The 22,700-nt window shown below is 40.3% G+C and overlaps 1 protein-coding gene across 1 annotated transcript in view; it reads right to left on the bottom strand.

Moving 5' to 3' along the window:
• OSBPL11 (oxysterol binding protein like 11) overlaps nucleotides 1-22,700 on the bottom strand; it is a 100,871-nt gene that overhangs the window by 5,646 nt on the left and 72,525 nt on the right. The window contains exon 12 of the mRNA XM_081236089.1: nucleotides 1,217-1,370. Within this exon, the coding sequence (XP_081092215.1) occupies nucleotides 1,217-1,370 (154 nt within the window). The remainder of the gene's footprint in view (nucleotides 1-1,216; nucleotides 1,371-22,700) is intronic.

Raw genomic sequence — 22,700 nt, 5'->3', positions numbered from 1 at the left:
ATACCCAAAGATGAGAAAAATTAAAGCAATGAAACTACTACAATAAACTGTGGGCTTTTAAGGGTAATAACTATGCAAAATTCACAAACTGTTTTTCCAGATTCTTTCCTGACAGACCAATATTAAAATTCAATGAGTTTCCTTAGACTTGGCTATGGACAAGAAAACTTTTCTTGGCACCAGCTCTGGTCCATTACTCACCTTACTCTGAGTTCTACCAGAAATTAATAAACAAAATAAAACAAAACTTTAAATTTAGAAAAGACTTTAGGAATCATTTTGTCTTACCTGCAAAACTAGTGAATTAAACACTTCTACATAAGCCATGGTCTCTTACATGAGTCTAGCGATGGGGAACACATTACTATAAAATGCACACTTGTCATTATTGGATCTATTTATTTATTTATTTATTTATTTGCAGTACGCGGGCCTCTCACTGTTGTGGCCTCTCCCGTTGCGGAGCACAGGCTCTGGACGCACAGGCTCAGCAGCCACGGCTCACGGGCCTAGCCGCTCCATGGCATGTGGGATCTTCCCGGACCAGGGCACGAACCCGTGTCCCCTGCATCGGCAGGTGGACTCTCAACCACTGCGCCACCAGGGAAGCCCGATTATTGGATATTTTTTATTGTTATACATTCCTTCTTATGTTAAGCTCAAAATGCTTCCTGGTAGTCTGGGCCTAGCTCAAGTCTGCTATTGGAGCTGATAAGAAACTTCTACGTGATAAGCCTAACCTATATTTGAAGAAAGTTACAATGAATGGCTCCAATTTTCTGTTTTCCAGCCTAAGCACCCCCCACATCACTCTTTTTTCCTTAAACATTGCAAAGATTCTAGTCACTTCTCACTATCCTCTGTGTAGCCATTTAAGTTTTTCATGCATCCTTAAAATGTGGTCTCTGGAAGTGAACAAAGAGTTTCACTGTGGTACAAAAGGCAACAAATTGTCAATTGCACATTCTGTTATTGAGATTAAAGATTAATGTCGGTATTTTGTGGCCAATTTAAATCCCCAAATCTATTTCATTTGAACTGCTGGTAAACTATTCTACTTTGACAAACTGTGAAAAGCTCATGAAAAAGCTCATGGTTAAGCTGGACTATTTTTAGAAATAAAGATATATAAGTGATAATTCAGGAAAGCCTACTAAACTAAAGTTCTCACTAAGTAGATAATGAGTTTTAGTCTGAAGACATGTAGGACATATACCTCTTTAATAAAATATTTGGTTTTCCAAGGTGTGCCTGTTTCAGTACGATGCCTTTCTTCAGTCCTCTGGCGTTCTTCCAGGGTACGTTTATGCTCTGTGGCCTTATCGATTTCAGATTCCCTCAGAGAGTCTGTCACATTTCTCCACAATCGCCTGAAATCCGAAAACCACACATTTTACATTCTTCAAAAAAGATAATTAAACAGAATTGATACCCTCAAAATTAACAGTAATTTTAATAAATTACATTTCCTGAATCAGATCTATAATTTCATGCCTATGAGTTACAAGAATGCTGACACTATGTTGCTGATGTTAATGTCCAAGATGCTGCTGCTTCTGCTTCTTTTTAAATTAAAAATAATTTATATTTTCCGAATTTATATAACCAAGATTTTTATTTTTAAGAAACTTAGGAGACAATAAGCAAAAGGAGAAATAAACTAAAAAAATAATATATTTATTTATTTATTTTTGGCTGTGTTGGGTCTTTGTTTCTGTGCGAGGGCTTTCTCCAGTTGCGGCGAGCGGGGGCCACTCTTCCATCGCAGTGCGCAGGCCTCTCACTGTCCCGGCCTCTCCTGTTGCGGAGCACAGGCTCCAGACGCGCAGGCTCAGTAGTTGTGGCTCATGGGCTTAGTGGCTCTGCGGCATGTGGGATCTTCCCAGACCAGGGCTCGAACCTGTGTCCCCTGCATTGGCAGGCAGATTCCCAACCACTGCGCCACCAGGGAACCCCAAGAAATAAATTTTTAAAAAGCTGAAATAGAAGAGACCAGTTCTGCTTCTGAACGTGATTAAATAATGGGCACCAGATTTAACCTCCTGCTTTTAATCAACTATAGAACCAGACAAAATATAATGAAACAATGGTTTTCAGATGTCGAACAAAAGGCAGCACAGGACAGTGACTCCTGAGAGCAGGCAAACAAATGAGGGGGTCCTATGAGTGCTCCAACTGATGAGTTAAGAGAGTTTGTAGGCACAGCACGGGGGCAGGGCAGGGCAGGGGGAGCTCAACAAACTCCAAGCCAAAGAAATCTGCCAAGACAATTCTTTGGGGAAAGTATAGTCTGTTCAACAAATGGTGCTGGGACAGCTGGATATCCACGTGCAAAAAGGTGACTTTAGGCTCTCACCTCACAATAAAACTTAGAAGAAGACAAAAAAAACACTGATAATCTCACCTCATCAAATAAAAACTGATTACTGAAAAAAACACCATTAAGAAAATGAAAAGATGAGTGAGAGACCAGGAGACAATATTTACAAAACACATACCCAATAAAGGATCTGTGTCCAGAATTTACAAAGAACTCCTATAACACAATAAGACAACAAACAATTCAATTTAAAAAATGGGTGAAATTTATAAGCAAACATTTTAACAAAGAAGATATACAAATGGCTAATTAGAACATAAAAACATGCTCAACATCATTAGCCATTAGGGAAATGCAAATTAAAATCACAATGAGATACTATTTCACACCAGCTAGAATGGGCATACTAAATAAGACAGGCAATAACAAATGTTGATGAAGATGAGGAGAACTGGAGCCTTCATATGTTTCTGGCAGGAATGTAAAATGGTGCAGCCATTTTTGAAAATAGTTTGGCAGTTTCTTGAAAAGTTAGACATAAAACTACCACTCGTAGGTATTTACCCAAGAGAAGTGAAAACATGTCCACACAAAGATCTGCACAAGAATGTTCACTGTGGTATTAATCATCATAGTCCAATACTGGAAATGTCCATCAGTTGGTGAAGGGATAGACAAAATGTAGTATCACATAATGGAGTACTATTCAGTAATGAAAAGGAATGAAATATTGATACATGTTGTACCATGAATGAACCTCAAAAACGTGCTAAGTGAAAAAAGCTAGGCATAAGAGATCACATACTGTATGATTCCATTTATCTGAAATGGCCAAAGTAAAATTATAGAGACAGAAAGTAGGTTCCCTGAAACTGGGGGCAGAAACAGGGATTAACTATCAATGGGCATGAAGGATCTTATGGGAGGATCAAAGGATTCTAAAACTAGTTAATGGTAAAAACTGTATCACTAAGGAAAGCTACCGAAAATCACTGAATTGTACACTTAAAACAGGTGAATTTTATGATATGTAAAATATATCTCAATAATATTTTTAAGTGGCAATTTTAATATTAAAGTAGAATTCAAAGCAAGAACTATGACCACGGATGGAGGATCATCTCATAATGGCCAAGGGTTGGGGGCAATGCAGCAAGAGGACATGCAATCTTTTCAGGGTCAGCATTCTGGAGAAACAGAGTATGGTTCCTATTTGCCAGGAAGCTTGAGGATGTTTCCAACAACTGTGTTACCATTCCTGAGAAAAGGACATATAATCTTAAATGTGTATGGCCCAAACAACAGAGGTCCAAATAACATGACACAAAAACTTATTGAACTATAAAGAGAAATATTCCATTAAAATTGGTAATTTCAGTAACTGATCTCAATACCTCTTCTCAACTGATAGAGTGCACAGAAGATCAGTAAAAGATACAGTAAAATAACATGACACAAAAACTTATTGAACTATAAAGAGAAATATTCCATTAAAATTGGTAATTTCAGTAACTGATCTCAATACCTCTTCTCAACTGATAGAGTGCACAGAAGATCAGTAAAAGATACAGAGGACTAGAAAAATACTATTAATCCACTTGATCTAACTGACATTTACAGAATACTCTCACCTAACATCAACAGAATACACATTCCTGTCAAGTGCACACAAAACATTTACCAAGATAGAATGCATTCAGTGCTATAAAACAAATCTCAATAAATTTAAAGGACTAAAACCACACAAAGCACATTCTTTGACCAAAATGAAATTAAATTTGAAATGAATACTGAGAAGATATCAGGAAAAGCTCCAAATATTTGGAAATTAAACAACACATTACTAAATAAGTTCAAGTCCAAAAAAAAAAAGAGAGAGAAATAAAAACCCACAAGGGAAATCAGAAAACGCATATCAAAAAGTTCAAAAGGTAGAAGCCAGATCAAGATGGCAGAATAGAAGGACATGGAGGTCACCTCCCCCGACAAAGACATCAAAAATACACCTATATGTGGAACAATTCTCACAAAATACCTGCTGGCAGAAATCTCATACAACCAAAGCTGCAAAAAAGATCACTAAGCAGTTGGGATTGACATGTATACACTGATGTGTATAAAATTGATGACTAATAAGAACCTGCTGTATAAAAAAATAATTAAAAAAAAAAGGAATCAGGACAAGACCTGTGCCCCTGGGAGGGAGTTGTGAAAGAGGAAATGTTCCCTCACCCTGGGAAACTTCTTCACTGGCGGAGACCAGCTGGGATGGAAAGAGAGTTTCAGAGGTTTGAAGGAGAGTGCAGTAGCCAGCCTGTGGCATGCAGAACAGAGAGAGACCTGCACAGAAGGTCCTGGCCAACTCCATGCACTCTCTAGCCCAAGACGCATGTCTGCTGGTGTGTGCAGGGGCCGGGTGCTGAAACTCAGGCTTCAGAGGACAGACCAGGGGAGCAGATTGGGGATGGCTACACGGAGACAGTGTGAAGGGGCAGGAGTGAGGCCCAAGCCACAACCAGGGGTGTGCAGAGGAAGGAGCCTGGGTCTGCCACTGAAGCCCCATTGTTAACATATGCGTGCAAAGGAAGGGGTGGGGCCCGTCATAGCAGCCTCATTCTCAGTGTGCTCACAGCAGGATGGATCTGCCTCTATGAGTTCTGGGAGCACATAACCACACACAGAGGTGGGGATGAAATCCGAGCCAATCCCCAGGGACTGCATGACTTTAGAAGCAGGGCTGAGATCTGAGCATCCCAGCAGTTGTGCGATCTGCAGATTTACGTGCTATGGGTGGCTTTGTAAACTCAGTGCCTTTGGGACATCTGAGAAGATTACTGGTGCACCCATGGCCAGGGTGGGTCTGGTGACAGCAGCTGCAGGCTCTGCAGGTACACACCAGGGGTGGGGCCAGGGATCTGGGCTGACTCAGTAGCTCCCACGGTGGGTCTAGGTGTGCGACTATGGCAGTGCTGGTGCCTGACTTCAGCAGTTCTGCACCAATGGATCTGTGCTAGTGGCTTGGTGAGCACAGAGCCTGAGGGACACCTGGCCGACTGCCTGAATTCCCATGGTTGAGGCAAGGCTTGAGGGCAGTGCCAAAAACAGTGTACTTTGTGAGCCTGCACAATGGGTGACAGGCAACACCACAGAGCTCACTTCCTAGTGGACAGCTCCAATGGAGGAATACTCAGTGGCTCCTCTCCCAGAGGAAGCACTCCAGTCCTTCCTACCTCGTACCACAGATCAGAAACAGATCTGGGGGTGTCTACTCCAACAACTGGGGAGCAGGCCCTGCCCCTAACAGGGCTGTGACAAAGAGGAGACCCTGCTCAACGTCCATTGCAGGCTCTAGTCACCACAACAATCACACACCCTATCAATGGGAAACAGCCAACACACACTGAGGAAAGATGTGGCAGTCATACATACTAAAGACAGCCCTTATCCCAAAAATATTAGACTCACAGAGGCTACACCAGGACACTCTCACATAAAAACAGCCCTTCAAAACCACAGTTGATTAACTGTTTCTCCTAAACTCACAGAGTCAGAGAAATACAAGTAAAATGAAGAAGCAGAGGAATCGCTCTCAATTAAAAGATCAAGGGAATTCCCCTAAAGATGAACTAGACATCTCCAGTATACCTGATTCTGAGTCCAAAAAGGAGATAATGAAAATACTGAAGGAATTAAGAAAGGCTATAGATAGAAATGCAGATGACTGTAAAAAGGAACTCGAAGCTATTAAAGAGGTACCAATTAAAATTAGAAAACTCATTGGCCAAGACAAAAGCTGAGCTTAAAGGCAATAAATAGCAAACTGGATAACTCAGAAGAAGAAATAAGTGATCTGGAGGGTAGAATAATGGAAATCACCCAATCAGAACAGCAGACAGAAAGACAAATTAAAAAAAAAATGAGAGCAATATACGAGACCTATAGGCTAATATAAAGCATGCCAATCTACGTGTAATAAGGATCCCAGAAGGAGAAGAAAGAGAAAAGGGGATCAAAAATGTACTTGAAGAAATTATGGCTGAAAACTTCCCTAATCTAAAGAAGGAAACAGTTGTCGAGGTACAGGAAGCACAGAGGGTCCCAAACAAGATGAACCCAATCAGACCTACACCAAGACATATTATAATTAAAATAGGAAAAGTTAAAGAGAGGATTCTAAAGGCAGCAAGAGAAAAACAAACAGTTAATTAACAAGGGAACCTCCATAAGGCTATCAGCTGATTTCTTTACAGAAACACTGTGGGCCAGAAGACAGTAGCAAAATATATTCAAAGTCTTGAAAGGGAAAAAGGTGCAACCTTGGATACTCTACCCAGAAAGATTATCATTTAGAGCAGAAGGAGATAAAGAATTTCTTAGACAATCAAAAATGAAGAGAATACAGTAATACTAAACCTATCCTAAAAGAACTATTGAAAGATCGTCTCCAAATAGAAAAGCAGCAATTATCTACAGTAAAGAGAAAATCACAATTGGAAAGTAAATCACTTAAATAAGCCAGTACACAGATTAAAAAGGTTTTTTTTTTTTTTTGGAAAGTGATGATAACTACAATGAACAGCAAAAGGATAAACATGAAGATGTAAAAGAGGACATCAAAATCATAATATATGGAAGAGGAGAGTAAGAAAATGCAGATTTTTTTTTAAAGACTGTGTTTGAGCCTATATGACTACCAGTCGAAAGCAAGTAGATATAGTAATGGGCTAACATACTTTAAAACCAGGGTAACCACGAATCAAAAACATACAATATATTCACAAAAGCCAAAAAGAAGAGAACACAAGCATAATACAAAAGAAAACCACCAAACCACAAAAGGAAAAAGGAACAAAGAAGAAATACAACATCAACTGGAACACAAGGTTCAAAATGGCAATAAATACATATCTGTTAATAATTATCTTGAATGTTAATGGACTAAATGCTCCAATCAAAAGACACAATGGGGACTTTGCTGTTGATCCAGTGGTTACAACTCCGTGCTCTCACTGCAGGGTGTGCGGGTTCAATCCCTGGTTAGGGAACTAATATCCCACAGGCTGCACAGTGCAGAAAAAAAAAAAAAAGGACAGAGTGGGAAAAAAAAAAGACAGAGTGGCAGATTGGATAAAAAAACAAGAGCCTATAATATGCTGTCTACAAGAGACCCCCTTTAGGGCAAAGGACACACATAGATTGAAAGTGAGGGGATGGCAAAAATAATTCATGCAAATGGAAATGACAAGAAAGCGGGGAGAGCAATACTCAGGCAAAAAAGACTCAGACTTCCCTGGTGGCGCAGTGGTTAAGAATCCGCCTGCCAATGCAGGGGACATAGGATCCAGCCCTGGTCCAGGAAGATCCCACATGCCACGGAGCAACTAAGCCTGTGAACCACAACTACTGAGCCTACGCTCTACAGCCTGAGAGCCACAACTACTGAGCCCATGGACCACAACTATTGAAGCCCATGTGCCTAGAGCCCGTGCTCCACAGCAAGAGAAGCCACCACAATGAGAAGCCTGTGCACCACAATGAAGAGTAGCCCCCGCTCACCACAACTAGAGAAAACCCACACACAGCAACAAAGACCCAATGCAACCAAAAATAAATAAATAAATAAATTTATTTTTTAAAAAAAGACTTTAAAACAAAGGCCATAAAAAAACAAAAAGAAGGACACTATATAATGGTAAAATGATCAATACAAGAAGAGGATATTAAACTTGTTAACATATATGCACGTGATATAGGAGCACCTAAATACAAAAAACAAATATTAACAGAAATAAAGGTAGAAACTGATGGGAATACAATAATAGTAGGAGACTTTAACACCTCACTCACATCAGTGGACAGATCTCCCAGACAGAAAATCAATAACGCAACAGAGATCCTAAATGATACAATAGAACAGTTAGACTTAATTGATATTTTCATCCAAAAAAAACAGAATACACATTCTTTTCAAGTGCACATGGAACATTCTCTAGGATTGACCACATACTAGGAAACAAAACAAACCTCAAGAAATTTGAGAAAAGAAATTATTTGAAGGACTTCCCTGGTGGCACAGTGGTTAAGAATCTGCCTACGAATGCAGAGGACACGGGTTCGAGCCCTGGTCCGGGAAGATCCTACATGCCACAGAGCAACTAAGCCTGTGTGCCACAACTACTGAGCCTGCATTCTAGAACCCATGAGCCACAACTACTGAGCCCATGGGCCAGAACTACTGAAGCCCATGCACCTAGAGCCTGTGCTCTGCGACAAGAGAAGCCTGCACACTGCAACAAAGAGTAGCCCCCGCTCACCGTAAATGGAGAAAGCCCATGTGCAGCAACGAAGACCCAATGCAGTCAAAAAATAAATAAATTTACAAGCAAATAAATAAATAATTTCAAGCATCTTTTCTCACCACAACATCATGAAACTAGAAATCAACCACAGAAAGAGAAATGAGAAAAAAAAAAAGGTTACATGGAGATTAAATAACATGCTACTAAGAAACCACTAAGTCAGGGCAGAGTCAAAGATGGTGGCAGGGGAGGATATGGAATTCGCATCTCCCCACAACTAGGGTGCCTGCCAGATGCTGGTGGGCGACCTCGACACCCAAGGACATGGGAGGAACCCAAGTGACCAGGTAGGATGAGGTGGGGAGTAAGGGGGGAGGAAAAGTGGAGGCTGGACAGCATCGGGCACCTGAGGGGTGGCTGGGATTGGGGAGGGGTTCCCACTCCTGGAAGGACCCTCCGGGGCTCCGAGGATCAGGGGGGGAGCATGCCTAGAATCTCTGCTGCCCCATCAGGCCCTGGGAAGCCTGCAGGGCTCCCAGGCACAGTCCTCGGCCCTCCCAGGCCCCTTCCGGGCCGTGTTGGTCCTAGGGGCGCAGGAGAGAGGTGGAGGAGAAGGGGAGAGGTGGGCGGGAGGGGCCCTCCAAGCCCGGAGGATCAGGGGAGGTGCAGAGGGTGTTTCCCCCACCCACTCGGGCCCTGGGAAGCCTGCTGGGCTCCCAGGCCTGGTCCTCTGCCCTCCAAGGACCCCTCTGGCTGCGGGGGTCCTAGGGGTGCAGGAGAGAGGGAGGAGGGAGGAAGAGGAGGAGAGGCAGATGATCATCTGGGACCATCTGGGGCCAGGGGATTAGGGGAGGGGCCATGGGAGTTTCCCTGCCCACTCGGCCCTGGGAAGCCTGTTGGGCTTCCGGGTCTGGTCCCCTGCCTTCCGTGGTCCCCTCTGGCTACGTGAGTCACAGGGATATAGGAGGGAGGGAGTGGGGAGAAGAAGAGATGCCAACGAGAAGGGGGCCACCGGGATTGGAGGATTGGGGGAAACACGCCTAGCATTTCCCCCACCCACTCGGGCCCAGTGAGCCTGCTGGGATCCTAGACCTGGTCCTCTGCCCTCCAAGGCCAGAGGCACGCCTAAGCCCCACCCCCATCCCCTCAGGGCCTTTTCCTAAGCACAGGCCCCACCCACCACCTAAACCCCACCCCTGCCTAAGCCCCACCCCCCTGAGCCAAGGCCTTCTCATGCTTTATTTTCTTCTTTTTCTCCTTTTTTTTTTTTTTCCTATGGTGGTTATTTTTTACGTTCAGGTCATTGCTTCATCTATATTTTTATTTTTTTATCCTTTCTAACATCTGTTAGTTTTCTAATCTAATTTTATTTTTTACTCTTTGTTATTGTTCTGCTCCATTTTTTCTTTTCTTTTTTTTTTCTTTTTGTTTTTTGCCACCCCACATGGCTTGCAGGATCTTGGTTCATGAGCCGGGGGTTGGGACAGAGCTCCTGTGGTGGGAGCTCCGAGTCCAGACCACTGGAATAACAAAGACCCCAGGGAATATGCACTGGAGTGAGGTCCCACAGAGGTCCTCATCTCGACACCAAGACACAGCTGTACCCAACAGCGTACAAACTCCAGTGCTGGAAGCCTCAGGCCAAACAACCAGTAAGACAGGAACACAATCCCACCCATCAAAAACAACAACAAAATAAAGAGACAACAAAAAAATATGTCACAGATGAAGGAGCAAGGTAAAAACCTACAAGACCAAATAAATGAAGAGGAAATAGGCAACCTAACTGAAAAAGAATTCAAAGTAATGATAGTAAAGATGATCCAGAATCTCGGAAATAGAATTGAGGCACAGACTGAGAAAATACAAGAAATGTTTAACAAAGATCTAGAAGAACTAAAGAACAAACAAACAGAAATGAACAACACAATAACTGAAATGAAAAATATACTAGAAGAAGATAAAAACAGAATAACTGAGGCAGAAAAACGAATAAGTGAGCTGGGAGACAGAAGGGTGGAAATAACTGCTGAGGAGCAGAAAAAAAGAAAAAAGAATGAAAAGAATTGAAGACAATCTCAGAGACCTCTGGGACAACACTAAACGCACCAAGATTCGAAATATAGGGGTCCCAGAAGAAGAAAAGAAAAAGAAAGTGTCTGAGAAAATATTTGAAGAGATTATGGTGGAAAATTTCCCTAACATGGCAAAGGAAATAGTCACCCAAGTTCAGGAAGTGCAGGGAGTCCCATACAGGATAAACCTTAGGAGAAACACACCAAGTCACATATTAATTAAACTAACAAAAATTAAATTCAAAGAAAAAATATTAAAAGCAGCAAGGGAAAAACAAAAAATAACATACAAAGGAATCCCCATGAGGTTATCAGCTGATTTTTCAGCAGAAACTCTGCAGACCAGAAGGGAGGGGCAGGATATAATTGAAGTGGTGAAAGAGGGGCTTCCCTGGTGGCACAGTGGCTAAGAATCCACCTGCCAATACAAGGGACACGGGATCGAGCTCTGGTCCAGGAGGATCCCACATGCCGTGGAGCAACTAAGCCCGTGCGCCACAACTACTGAGCTTGCGCTCTAGAGCCTGCAAGCCAAAACTACTGAAGCCGGCACACCTAGAGACCGTGCTCCACAACAAGAGAAGCCACTGCAATGAGAAGCCGGCACACCACAATGAAAAGTAGCCCTTACTCACTGCAACTAGAGAAAGCCCGCAAGGAGCAACAAAGACCCAACTCAGCCATAAACAAACAAACAAACAAACAAATAAATAAATAAAACCAAAAACTGATGAAAGAGAAAAACGTACAAGCAAGATTACTCTACCCAGCAAGGATCTAATTCAGATTCAACAGAGAAATCAAAAGCCTCTCAGACAAGCAAAAGCTAAGAGAAGTCAGCGCCACCAAACCAGCTTTACAACAAATGTTAAAGGAAATTCTCTAGGCAGGAAACACAAGAGAAGAAAAAGACCCATAAAAGCAAACCCAAAATAATTAAGAAAATGGTAATAGAAACATACACATCAATAATAACTTTGAATGTAAAAAGATTAAGTGCTCAAACCAAGACACAGCCTGGCTAAATGGATACAAAAACAAGACCCATATACATGCTGTCTACAATAGACACGCTTCAGACCTAGGGACACAAGCAGACTGAAAGCGAAGGAATAGAAAAAGATATTCCATGCAAATGGAAATCAAAATAAAGGGGAAATAGCAATACTCATATCAGATAAAATAGACTTTAAAATAAAGACAGCTACAAGAGATAAGGAAGGACACTACATAATGATCAAGGGATCAATCCAAGAAGAAGATTATATAATTATAATTATAAATATTTATATTATAAATAATATTTATGCACCCAACAAAGGAGCACCTCAATACATAAGGCAAATGCTAACAACCATAAAAGGGGAAATCAACAGTAACACAATAAGAGTTAGGTGACTTTAACACCCCACTTACACCAACGGACAGATCATCTAAACAGAAAATAAATAAGGAAACACACGCTTTAAATGACATAATAGACCAGATAGATTTAATGGATATTTATAGGACACTCCACCCAAAAGTGGCAGAATACACTTTCTTCTCAAGTGCACACAGAATATTCTCCAGGCTAGATCACATCATGGGTCATAACTGAAGCCTTGGAAAATTTAAGAAAATTGAAATCATACCAAGCATCTTTTCTGCCCACAATGCTATGAGACTGGAAATAATTACAGGAAAAAAACTGTAAAAAACACAAATACATGGAGGCTAAACAGTGTACTACTACATAACCAAGAGATCACTGAAGAAATCAAAGAAGAAATAAAAAAATACATAGAAACAAATGACAACGAAAACAGGACAACCCAAAACCTATGAAACACAGCAAAAGCAGTTCTAAGAGGGAAGTTTATAGCAATTCAATCTCATCTCAAGAAGCAAGAAAAATCTCAAATAAACAATCTAACCTAACACCTAAAGCAGCTGGAGAAAAAAGGACAAAGAAAATCCGAAGTCAGTAGAAGGAAAGACATCATAAAGATCAGAGTGGAAATAAATGAAATAGAAATGAAGAAAACAATAGCAAAGATCAATACAACTAAAAGTTGGTTCTTTGAGAAGATAAACAAAATTGATAAACCTTTAGCCAGCCTCATCAAGAAAAAAAGAGAGTGGACACAAATTGATAAAATTAGAAATGAAAAAGGAGAAATCACAACAGACAGCACAGAAATACAAAGGATTATAAGAGACTACTACAAACAACTATATGCCAATAAAATGGACAACCACGAAGAAATGGACAAATTCTTAGAAAGGTACAATTTTCTAAGACTGAACCAGGAAGAATGAGAAATATAAACACACCAATCACAAGTAATGAAACTGAAACTGTATTAAAAATCTTCCAACAAACAAAAAAGTCCAGGACCTGATGGCTTCACAGGCGAATTCTATCAAACATTTAGAGAAGAGCTAACACCTATCCTTCTCAAACTCTTCCAAAAAATTGCAGAGGGAGGAACACTCCCAAATTCATTCTACAAAGCCACCATCACCCTCATAGCAAAACCAGACAAAGATATTACAAAAAAAGAAAATTACAGACCAATATCACTGATGAACATAGATGCAAAAATCCTCAACAAAATACTAGCAAACAGAATCCAACAACACATTAAAAGGATCATACACCATGATCAAGTGGGATTTATCCCAGGAATGCAAGGATTCTTCAGTATATGCAAATCAATCAACATGATACACCATATTAACAAATTAAGGAATAAAAACCATATGATCATCTCAATAGATGCAGAAAAAGCTTTGCACACAATTCAACACCAATTTATGATAAAAACTCTCCAGTGGGGCTTCCCTGGTGGCGCAGTGGTTGAGAGTCCGCCTGCCAATGCAGGGGACACAGGTTCGTGCCCCAGTCCAGGAAGATCCCACATGCCGCGGAGCGGCTGGGCCCGTGAGCCATGGCTGCTGAGCCTGCGCATCTGGAGCCTGTGCTCCGCAGCGGGAGAGGCCACAACAGTGAGAGGCCCGCGTACAGCAAAAAAAAAAAAAAAAAAAACTCCCCAGAAAATGAGCATAGACGGAACCTACCTCAACATAATAAGGGCCATATATGACAAACCCACAGTAAACAACATACTCAATGGTGAAAAAACAAAACCATTTCCACTAAGATCAGGAACAGGACAAGGATGTCCACTCTCACAACTCTTATTCAACATAGTTTTGGAAGTCCTAGCTACGGCAATCAGAGAAGAAAAAGAAATAAAAGGAATACAAATTGGAAAAGAAGAAGTAAAACTGTCACTGTTTGCAGATGACATGATACTATGCATAGAAAATCCTAAAGATGCCACCAGAAAACTACTAGAACTAATCAATGAACTTGGTAAGGTTGCAGGATGCAAAATTAATGCACAGAAGTCTCTGGCATTCCTATACACTAACAATGAAAAATCAGAAAGAGAAATTAAGGAAACAATCCCATTTACCATTGCAACAAAAAGAATAAAATATTGAGGAATAAACCTACCTATGGAGGCAAAAGACTTGTACTTAGGAAACTATAAAACACTGATGAAAGAAATCAAAGATGACATAAACAGATGGAGAAATATACCATGTTCTTGGATTGGAAGAATCAATATTGTGAAAATGACTATACTACCCAAAGCAAACTACAGATTCAGTGCAATCCCTATCAAACTACCAATGGCAATTTTCACAGAACTAGAACAAAAAACTTTACAATTCGTAGGGAAACACAAAAGGCCCCGAATAGCCAAAGCAATTTTGAGAAAGAAAAACGGAGCTGGAGGAATCAGGCTACCTGACTTCAAACTATACTATACAAAGCTACAGTAATCAAGACAATATGATATTGGCACAAGAACAGAAATATAGATCAACGGTACAGGATAGAAAGCCCAGAGATAAACCCACGCACATATGGTCACCTAATTTATGACAAATGAGGCAAGAACATACAATGGAGAAAAGACAGCCTCTTCAATAAGTGATGTTTGGGGACTTCCATGGTGGCACAGTGGTTAAGAATCCGCCTGCCAATGCAGGGGACATGGGTTTGAGCCCTGGTCTGGGAAGATCCCTCATGTCATGGAGCAACTAAGCCCGTGAGCCACAACTACTGAGCCTGCATTCTAGAGCCCACAAGCCACAAGTACGGAGCCTGTGTGCCGCAACTACTGGAACCCGTGTGCCCTAGAGCCCGTGCTCCACAACAAGACAAGCCACTGCAATGAGAAGCCCGTGCACTGCAATGAAGAGTAGGCCCTGCTTGCCACAACTAGAGAAAGCCCATGTACATCAACGAAGCCCCAACGCAGCCAAAAAAAAAAAAGAAGAAAAATGTGGTGCTGGACAAACTGGGCAGCTACATGTAAAAGAATGAAATTAGAACACCACCTAACACCACACACAAAAATAAACTCCAAATGGATTAAAGACCTAAATGTAAGACTGGACACTATAAAACTCTTAGAGGAAAACAGGAAAAATACTCGTTGACATAAACCACAGCAAGATCTTTTTTGACCCACCTCCTAGAGTAATGAAAATAAAACCGATCCCTGGTCCAGGAATATCCCACATGCTGCGGAGCAATCAAGGCTGTGCACCACAACTACCGCGCCTGAGCGCTAGAGCCCGCGAGCCAAAACTACTGAGCACACATGTCACAACTACTGAAGCCCACGCACTTAGAACCCATGCTCGGCAACAAGAGAAGCCACTGCAATGAGAAGCCCGCAAACTGCAACAAAGAGTAGCCCTTGCTCACCGCACCTAGAGAAAGCCCGCATGCAGCAACGAAGACCAAACGCAGCCAAAAATAAATAAATAAATTTCTTTTTAAAAAATCTACAAACAATAAATGCTGGAGAGGGTGTGGAGAAAAGTGAACCATTTTGCACTGTTGGTGGGAATATAAATTGATACAGCCATCATGGAGAACAGTATGGACGTTCCTTAAAAAACTAAAAATAGAACTACCATATGACCCAGCAATCCCACTACTGGACATATACCTATAGAAAAGCATAATTCAAAGGGACATATGTACCCCAATGTTCACTGCAGCACTATTTACAATAACCAGGACATGGAAACAACCTAAATGTCCAACAATAGATGAATGGATAAAGAAGATGTGCTACATATATACAGGGGAATATTACTCAGCCATAAAGAGGAATGAAATTGGGTCATTTGTAGAAATGTGGATGGACAAAGAGTCTGTCATAGAGAGTGAAGTAAGCCAGAAAGAGAAAAACAAATGTTGTATATTAACACATATATGTGGAATCTAGAAAAATGGTACAGATGAACCTATTTTTAGAGCAGGAATAGAGACGGAGATGTAGAGAATGGACATGTGGACACAGTGGGGGAAGGGGAGGGTGGGACGAACTGGGAGATTAGGTTTGACATAAATACACTACCATGTGCAAAATAGATAGCTAGTGGGAACCTGCTGCAAAGCACAGGGAGCTCAGCTCGGTGCTCTGTGATGACCTAGATGTGGAGGAAGGGGGGGAGGGAGGTCCAAGAGGGAGGGGATATAGGTATACATATAGCTGATTCACTTCATTGTACAGCAGAAACGAACACAACATCGTAAAGGAATTTTACTCCAATAAAAAAAAAAAGAAAAAAAGAAACCAATGGGTCAATGATGAAATCAGACAGGAAATTAAAAAACACCTTGAGACAAATGACAATAAAAACACAACCATACAAAATCTATGGGACGCAGCAAAAGCAGTTCTTAGAGGGAAGTTCACAGTAATAGAGGCCTTCCTCAAAAAACAAGAAAAATCTCAAATAAATAACCTAACCTACTATCTAAAAGAATTAGAAAAAGAAGAACAAACAAAACCTAAAGTCAGCAGAAGGAAGGAAATAATAAAGGTCAGAGCAGAAATAAATAAAATAGAGATTAAAAGAACAATAGAGAAAAATCAATAAAACCAAGAGCTGGCTCTTTGAAAGGGCAAACAAAATTGACAATCCTCTGGCCAGGCTCACGAAGAAGAAAAGAGAGAGGACCCAAATAAACAAAATAAGAAATGAAAGAGGAGAAATAACAACTGATACCACAGAAATAAAAAAAAAACATAAGAGAATACCATAAATAATTATATGCCAACAAATTGGACAACCTAGAAAAAACAGACAAGTTTCTTTTTTTTTAATTCAGACATAAAGTCACAAAAATTATAATCATCCTCATCAGTTCACTCAGTCCCATGTAATTAATTTTTTTTCATCTTGATCTTTTGTTAGCACTTTTATGAATTCATCAGTTTTCCATTAGAGTTCTGAAAATGCTTATTCATTCAGTTCAGCCGTATCAGACAAGTTTCTAAAAACATTCAGCCCACTAAAACTGAATCGAGAAACAGATAATTTGAACACAGCAATCACTAGAAGTAAAATAGAGTCTGTAATTTAAAAAAAAAATCCCAGCAAATGAAAGTCCAGGGGCAGATGGCTTCACTGGAAAATTCCACCAAACATACAAAGAAGAACTTATACTGATCCTTCTCAAACTGTTTCAAAAGATGGAAGAGGAGGGAACACTCCCAGTCATTCTATGAAGCCATCATCACCCTGATACCAAAACCAGACAAAAATAACAAAAAAGAAAATTACAAGCCAGGCCAGTATCTTTGATGAAGACCTAAACAGACATTTCTCCAAAGAAGACAAACACATGGTCAATAGGCACATGAAAAGATGCTCAACATCACTAATTATTAGAGAAATGCAAATCAAAACTACAATGAGGTATCACCTCACACCAGTCAGAATGGCCATCATCAAAAAGTCTACAAATAATAAATGTTGGAGAGGGTGTAGAGAAAAGGGAACCCTCCTATACTGTTGGTGGGAATGTAAACTGGTGCTGCAACTATGGAAAACAATATCAAGTTTTTTCTTTTTATGTGGACCATTTTTAAAGTCTTTATTGAATTTGTTACAATATTGTTTTTGTTTTATGTTTTGGCTTTTTGGCCCCAAGGCATGTGGGATATTAGCTCCCTGACCAGGGATCGAACCTACGCCCCCTGCATTGGAATGCGAAGTCTTACCACTGGACCACCAGGGAAGTCCCCTGAGATCTTAAAAAACAAGAAATAGAGTTGTCATATGTTCCAGCAATCTCACTCCTGGGCATATATCTGGAGAAAACTATAATTCAAAAATTGGATGCACTCCAATGTTCATAGCAGCACTATGTACAGTAGCCAAGACATGGAAGCAGGGGACTTCCCTGGTGGTCCAGTGGTTAAGACTCCATGCTCCCAGTGCAGGGGGCACGGGTTCAATTCCTGGTCGGGGATCTAAGATCCCGCATGCCGCAGGGCATGGTCAAAAAAAAAACCAAACCCACAAGTGTGAATAAAAAAAAAAAAAAAAAGGACATGGAAGCAACTTAAATGTACATCTACAGATGAATGGATAAAGAAGATGTGGTATGTATATACAATGGAATACTACTTAGCCATAAAAAAGAATGAAGTAATGCCATTTGCAACAACATGGATGGGCCTAGAGATTATCATACTAAGTGAAACAAGTCAGAAAGAGAAAGACAAATATCACATGGTATCACTTATATGTGGAATCTAAAATAAAAAATGATACAAATGAACTTATTTACAAAACAGAAACAGACTCACAAACTTAGAGAACTACTTATGGTTACCAAAGGGGAAAAGGGATGGAGGAGGGATAAATTAAGAGTTTGGGATTAGCAGATAAAACTAATATATATAAGATAGATACAAGGTCCTACTGTCTATCACAGGGAACTATATTTGATATCCTGTAATAATCCAAAATGAAAAAAATATGAAAAACAATATGTATATACTATATGTATAAACTGAATCACTCTGCTGTACACCAGAAACTAACACAACACTGTATACCAACTATACTTCAATAAACAAATAAATAAATAAATGTTCAAAAGTTGCAGGATATAGATAAAGCAGACCTAGAGGGAAATATATAGCATTAAACATTTATATTATGAAAGAAGAAAAAGCAGTGATGTAAACCAGGGGTCAAACTATGGTCTGATGCTCATTTTTGTAAATAGGCTTTTATTTTAATATAGCAACATCTATCCGTTTCCTGTCTGTGGCTGTTTCCACACTACAAAGGGTGAATTGAGTAGCTGTGGTAGAGACTATCTGGCCCATTAAGCTTAAGATATTTATTCTCTGGCCTTTTACAAAAAGAAGTTTGCTGACCCTGACCTAACTTCTATTTTAAATTTATTTATTTATTTATTTATGGCTGTGTTGGGTCTTTGTTGCTGAGCGTGGGCTTTCTCTAGTTGCGGTTAGCAGGGGCTACTCTTCGTTGTGTTGTGCAGGCTTCTCATTGTGGTGGCTTCTCTTGTTGCGGAGCACAAGCTCTAGGTATGCAGGCTTCAGTAGTTGTGGCACACGGGCTCAAGAGCGCAGGCTCAGTAGTTGTGGTGCACGGGCTTAGTTGTTCTGCGGCATGTGGGATCTTCCCGGACCAGGGCTCGAACCCATGTCCCTGCATTGGCAGGCGGATTCTTAACCACTGTGCCACCAGGGAAGTCCCTAACTTCTATTTTAAGAAATTAGAAGAAGGAATAGCAAGTGATGCAAAAAATAGGCAGAAAAAAGGAATTAAGAGCAGAAATCAATGGAAAAGAAAACAGAAATATAGAGAAAAGTCAATGAAACCAAAAACTAGTTCTTTAAGTAAAATTAATAAACCTTTAATCACGCTGATCAGGAAAAGAAGTTATCACCAACACAAGGAATGAGTGTGGGGCCACTACAGATCCTACACACATTAAAAGAATAAGGAAATATTATGAAATACATGCCAATAAATTTGAAAAATTAAATGAACCAACTCCTTGAAAGACACAAACTACCAAAACTTGCTCAAGAAGAAACCGATAACATCAATAGCCCTAGGTACTACAGATACTAAATTTGTGGTTAAAAACTTTCTTCCAAAGAAAACAAAAGACCAATAACCCCCAGGAATGTAGACAAAAATCTATAATAAAAGTTTAGCGGGGCTTCCCTGGTGGCGCAGTGGTTGAGAGTCTGCCTGCTAATGCAGGGGACACGGGTTCGTGCCCCGGTCCAGGAAGATCCCACATGCCGCGAAGCAACTAGGCCCGTGAGCCACAACTACTGAGCCTGCACATCTGGAGCCTGTGCTCCGCAACAAGAGAGGCCGTGATAGTGAAAGGCCCGCGCACCGCGATGAAGAGTGGCCCCCGCTTGCCACAACTAGAGAAAGCCCTGGCACAGAAACGAAGACCCAACACAGCAAAAATAAATAAATAAGTTAGTAAACTCCTACCCCCAACATCTTCAAAAAAAAAAAAAAATTTAGCAAAGAGAATACAGCAGCATCTCTTAAACATCTGGTTCAGTAATAGCCAGATTCTTATATCTGCTTCTACATTCAACCTATTGTGATACATATCGTTTTAGTTAAAGTATATAAGGAAAATATGGCTTCACACAGACATATAGCTGGAAAATGGAAGAATATTTTAATAGATATTTCAAATAACTCAGTTCTTTGATACCATATTAAAACTCAGCAAATAGTTGCTTTTAAAAGATTAGCTGCAATGTAGAAACTGAAAAATGTCAATGAATTTTTCATGCTCTGCTACATGGAAATCCATTGGTCTAATTTGCACCTTGAATGGAATTTTTACCCATGCATAATTTTGTAATAACATGCATTGGTCATATGAAAAATGATCTTCCAGATGTTGACATCCAGATGTTGACATATTTTATCTTTTTTTTTTTTTTTTTTTGTGGTACGTGGGCCTCTCGCTGTTGTGGCCTCTACAGCTGGGGAGCACAGGCTCTGGACGCACAGGCTCAGCGGCCATGGCTCACGGGCCCAGCCGCTCCGCGGCATGTGGGATCTTCCCGGACCGGGGCATGAACCCGTGTCCCCTGCATCGGCAGGCGAACTCTCAACCACTGTGCCACCAGGGAAGCCCCTTATCATATTTTAAAGATCACATTCATTAGTTTCACCACCAATTTCATCAGAAAACTCTTTACTAGGGAAGTTTTCAGTTTATTGTGACAGATACAAGTTTTCCAAAATTTTGATTTCTGTCTTTAAAGCTCCACTTTTTTCTCCAGTTTTTTTTTTTTTTTTTTTGGCCGTGCCAGGTGGCACGTGCGATATTAGCTTCCCAACCAGGGATTGAACCTGCACCCCCCTGCACTGGAAGCGCAGAGTCTTAACCTCTGGACCACCAGCAAAGTCTCTTTTTCTCCACTTTTACTGAGATATAATCGACATACAGCTCTGTATCAGTTTCAGGTGTACAGCATAATGACCTGACTTACATATATTGTGAAATGATTACCACAGTAAGTTTAGTTAATCATCATTCATCCTCTCATATAGATGCAAAATTAAAGAAATAGAAAAAAACCTTTTTTCCTTGTGATGAGAACTCTTAAGATCTACTCCCTCAACAAATTTCAAATATACCATACAGTAGTGTTAACTACAATCATGTTGTACATTACAACCCCAGTACTTATTGTAACGGAAGTTCACTCAGTTCCTTCACTCCTTACCCCACACTTCTGGTAACCACAGTCCGATCTCCTTTTCTGTGAATTTTTTAAATTAATTTTTTTATTAAGGTATAGTTGACATGTAACATTATATTAGTTTCAGGTGTACAACGTAATGATTTAATATTTGTATTACTGTGAAATGTTCATCACAATAAGACTAGTCAACATCCATCACCCTACGTAATTACCAAAAAAATTTTTTCTTGTGATGAGGAATTTTAATAACTACTCTCTTAGCAACTTTCAATTATGCAATACAGTATTATTAACTATAGCCACCATGTTGTATATTACATCCCCATGACATTTATTTTAAAACTGGAAGTCTGCACTTTTTGACGTACTTCATTCATTTCACCCACTCCCCAGCTGCCCACCTCTGGCATTTCAGCAATATACCAATCTCTGTTCTCTGTATCTATGAGCTGTTTGGTTTTTGTTTTTGTTTTTTTAAGATTCCACATATAAGTGAGATCATACAGTATTTGTCTTTATCTGTCTGACTTAATTCACTTGGCATAATGCTCTCAAGGTCCATCCATGTTGTCTCAAATGGCAAGATTTCATTCTTTTTATGGCTGAGTAATATTCCATTGTGTGTTTTGTGTGTGTGTGTGTGTATATATATGACATTTCCTTTATTCATTAATCCATTTATGGACACTTAGGTTGTTGCCATATCTTGGCTATTATAAATAATGCTGCAGTGAACATGGGAGTACATAGTTTTTTGAGGAACCTCCATACTATTTTCCATAGCAGCTGCACCAATTTACATTCCCATCAACAGTGCAGTGTTTTTAATTTTTCCCTTGGATTCCATATGTAAATGAGATCATACAGTATTTGTTCTTTCTCTGAGACTTGACTTCACATAAAGCATCCATCCATGTTACCACAAATGGCAGGATTTTCATCTTTTTAAGGACTGAATAATATTCCATTATATATATATATATATAAATATATATATAAAATATATACCTCACAACTTCCTTATCCATTTATCTGTGAATGGGCACTTAGGTTGTTTCCATTTAAATTTTATTATTAGCAAAAACTACTGCCGGGCTTCCCTGGTGGTGCAGTGGTTGAGAATCTGCTAATGCAGGGGACACGGGTTCGAGCCCTGGTCTGGGAGGATCCCACATGCCGTGGAGCAACTAGGCCCGTGAGCCACAACTACTGAGCCTGCGCGTCTGGAGCCTGTGCTCTGCGACAAGAGAGGCCGCGATAGTGAGAGGCCCATGCACTGCAATGAAGAGTGGCCTCCGCTTGCCACAACTAGAGAAAGCACTCACACATAAACAAAAGACGCAACACAGCAAAATTAAATAAATTAATTAATAAACTCCTACCCCCAACATCTTAAAAAAAAAAATAC

This window comes from Mesoplodon bidens (assembly GCF_964165515.1).
Source record: "Mesoplodon bidens genome assembly, chromosome: 5".
Classification (NCBI taxonomy): domain Eukaryota; kingdom Metazoa; phylum Chordata; class Mammalia; order Artiodactyla; family Ziphiidae; genus Mesoplodon; species Mesoplodon bidens.
The sequence above is the reverse complement of the archived record's forward strand: the minus strand, read 5'-3'. Positions and strand labels throughout refer to the sequence as shown.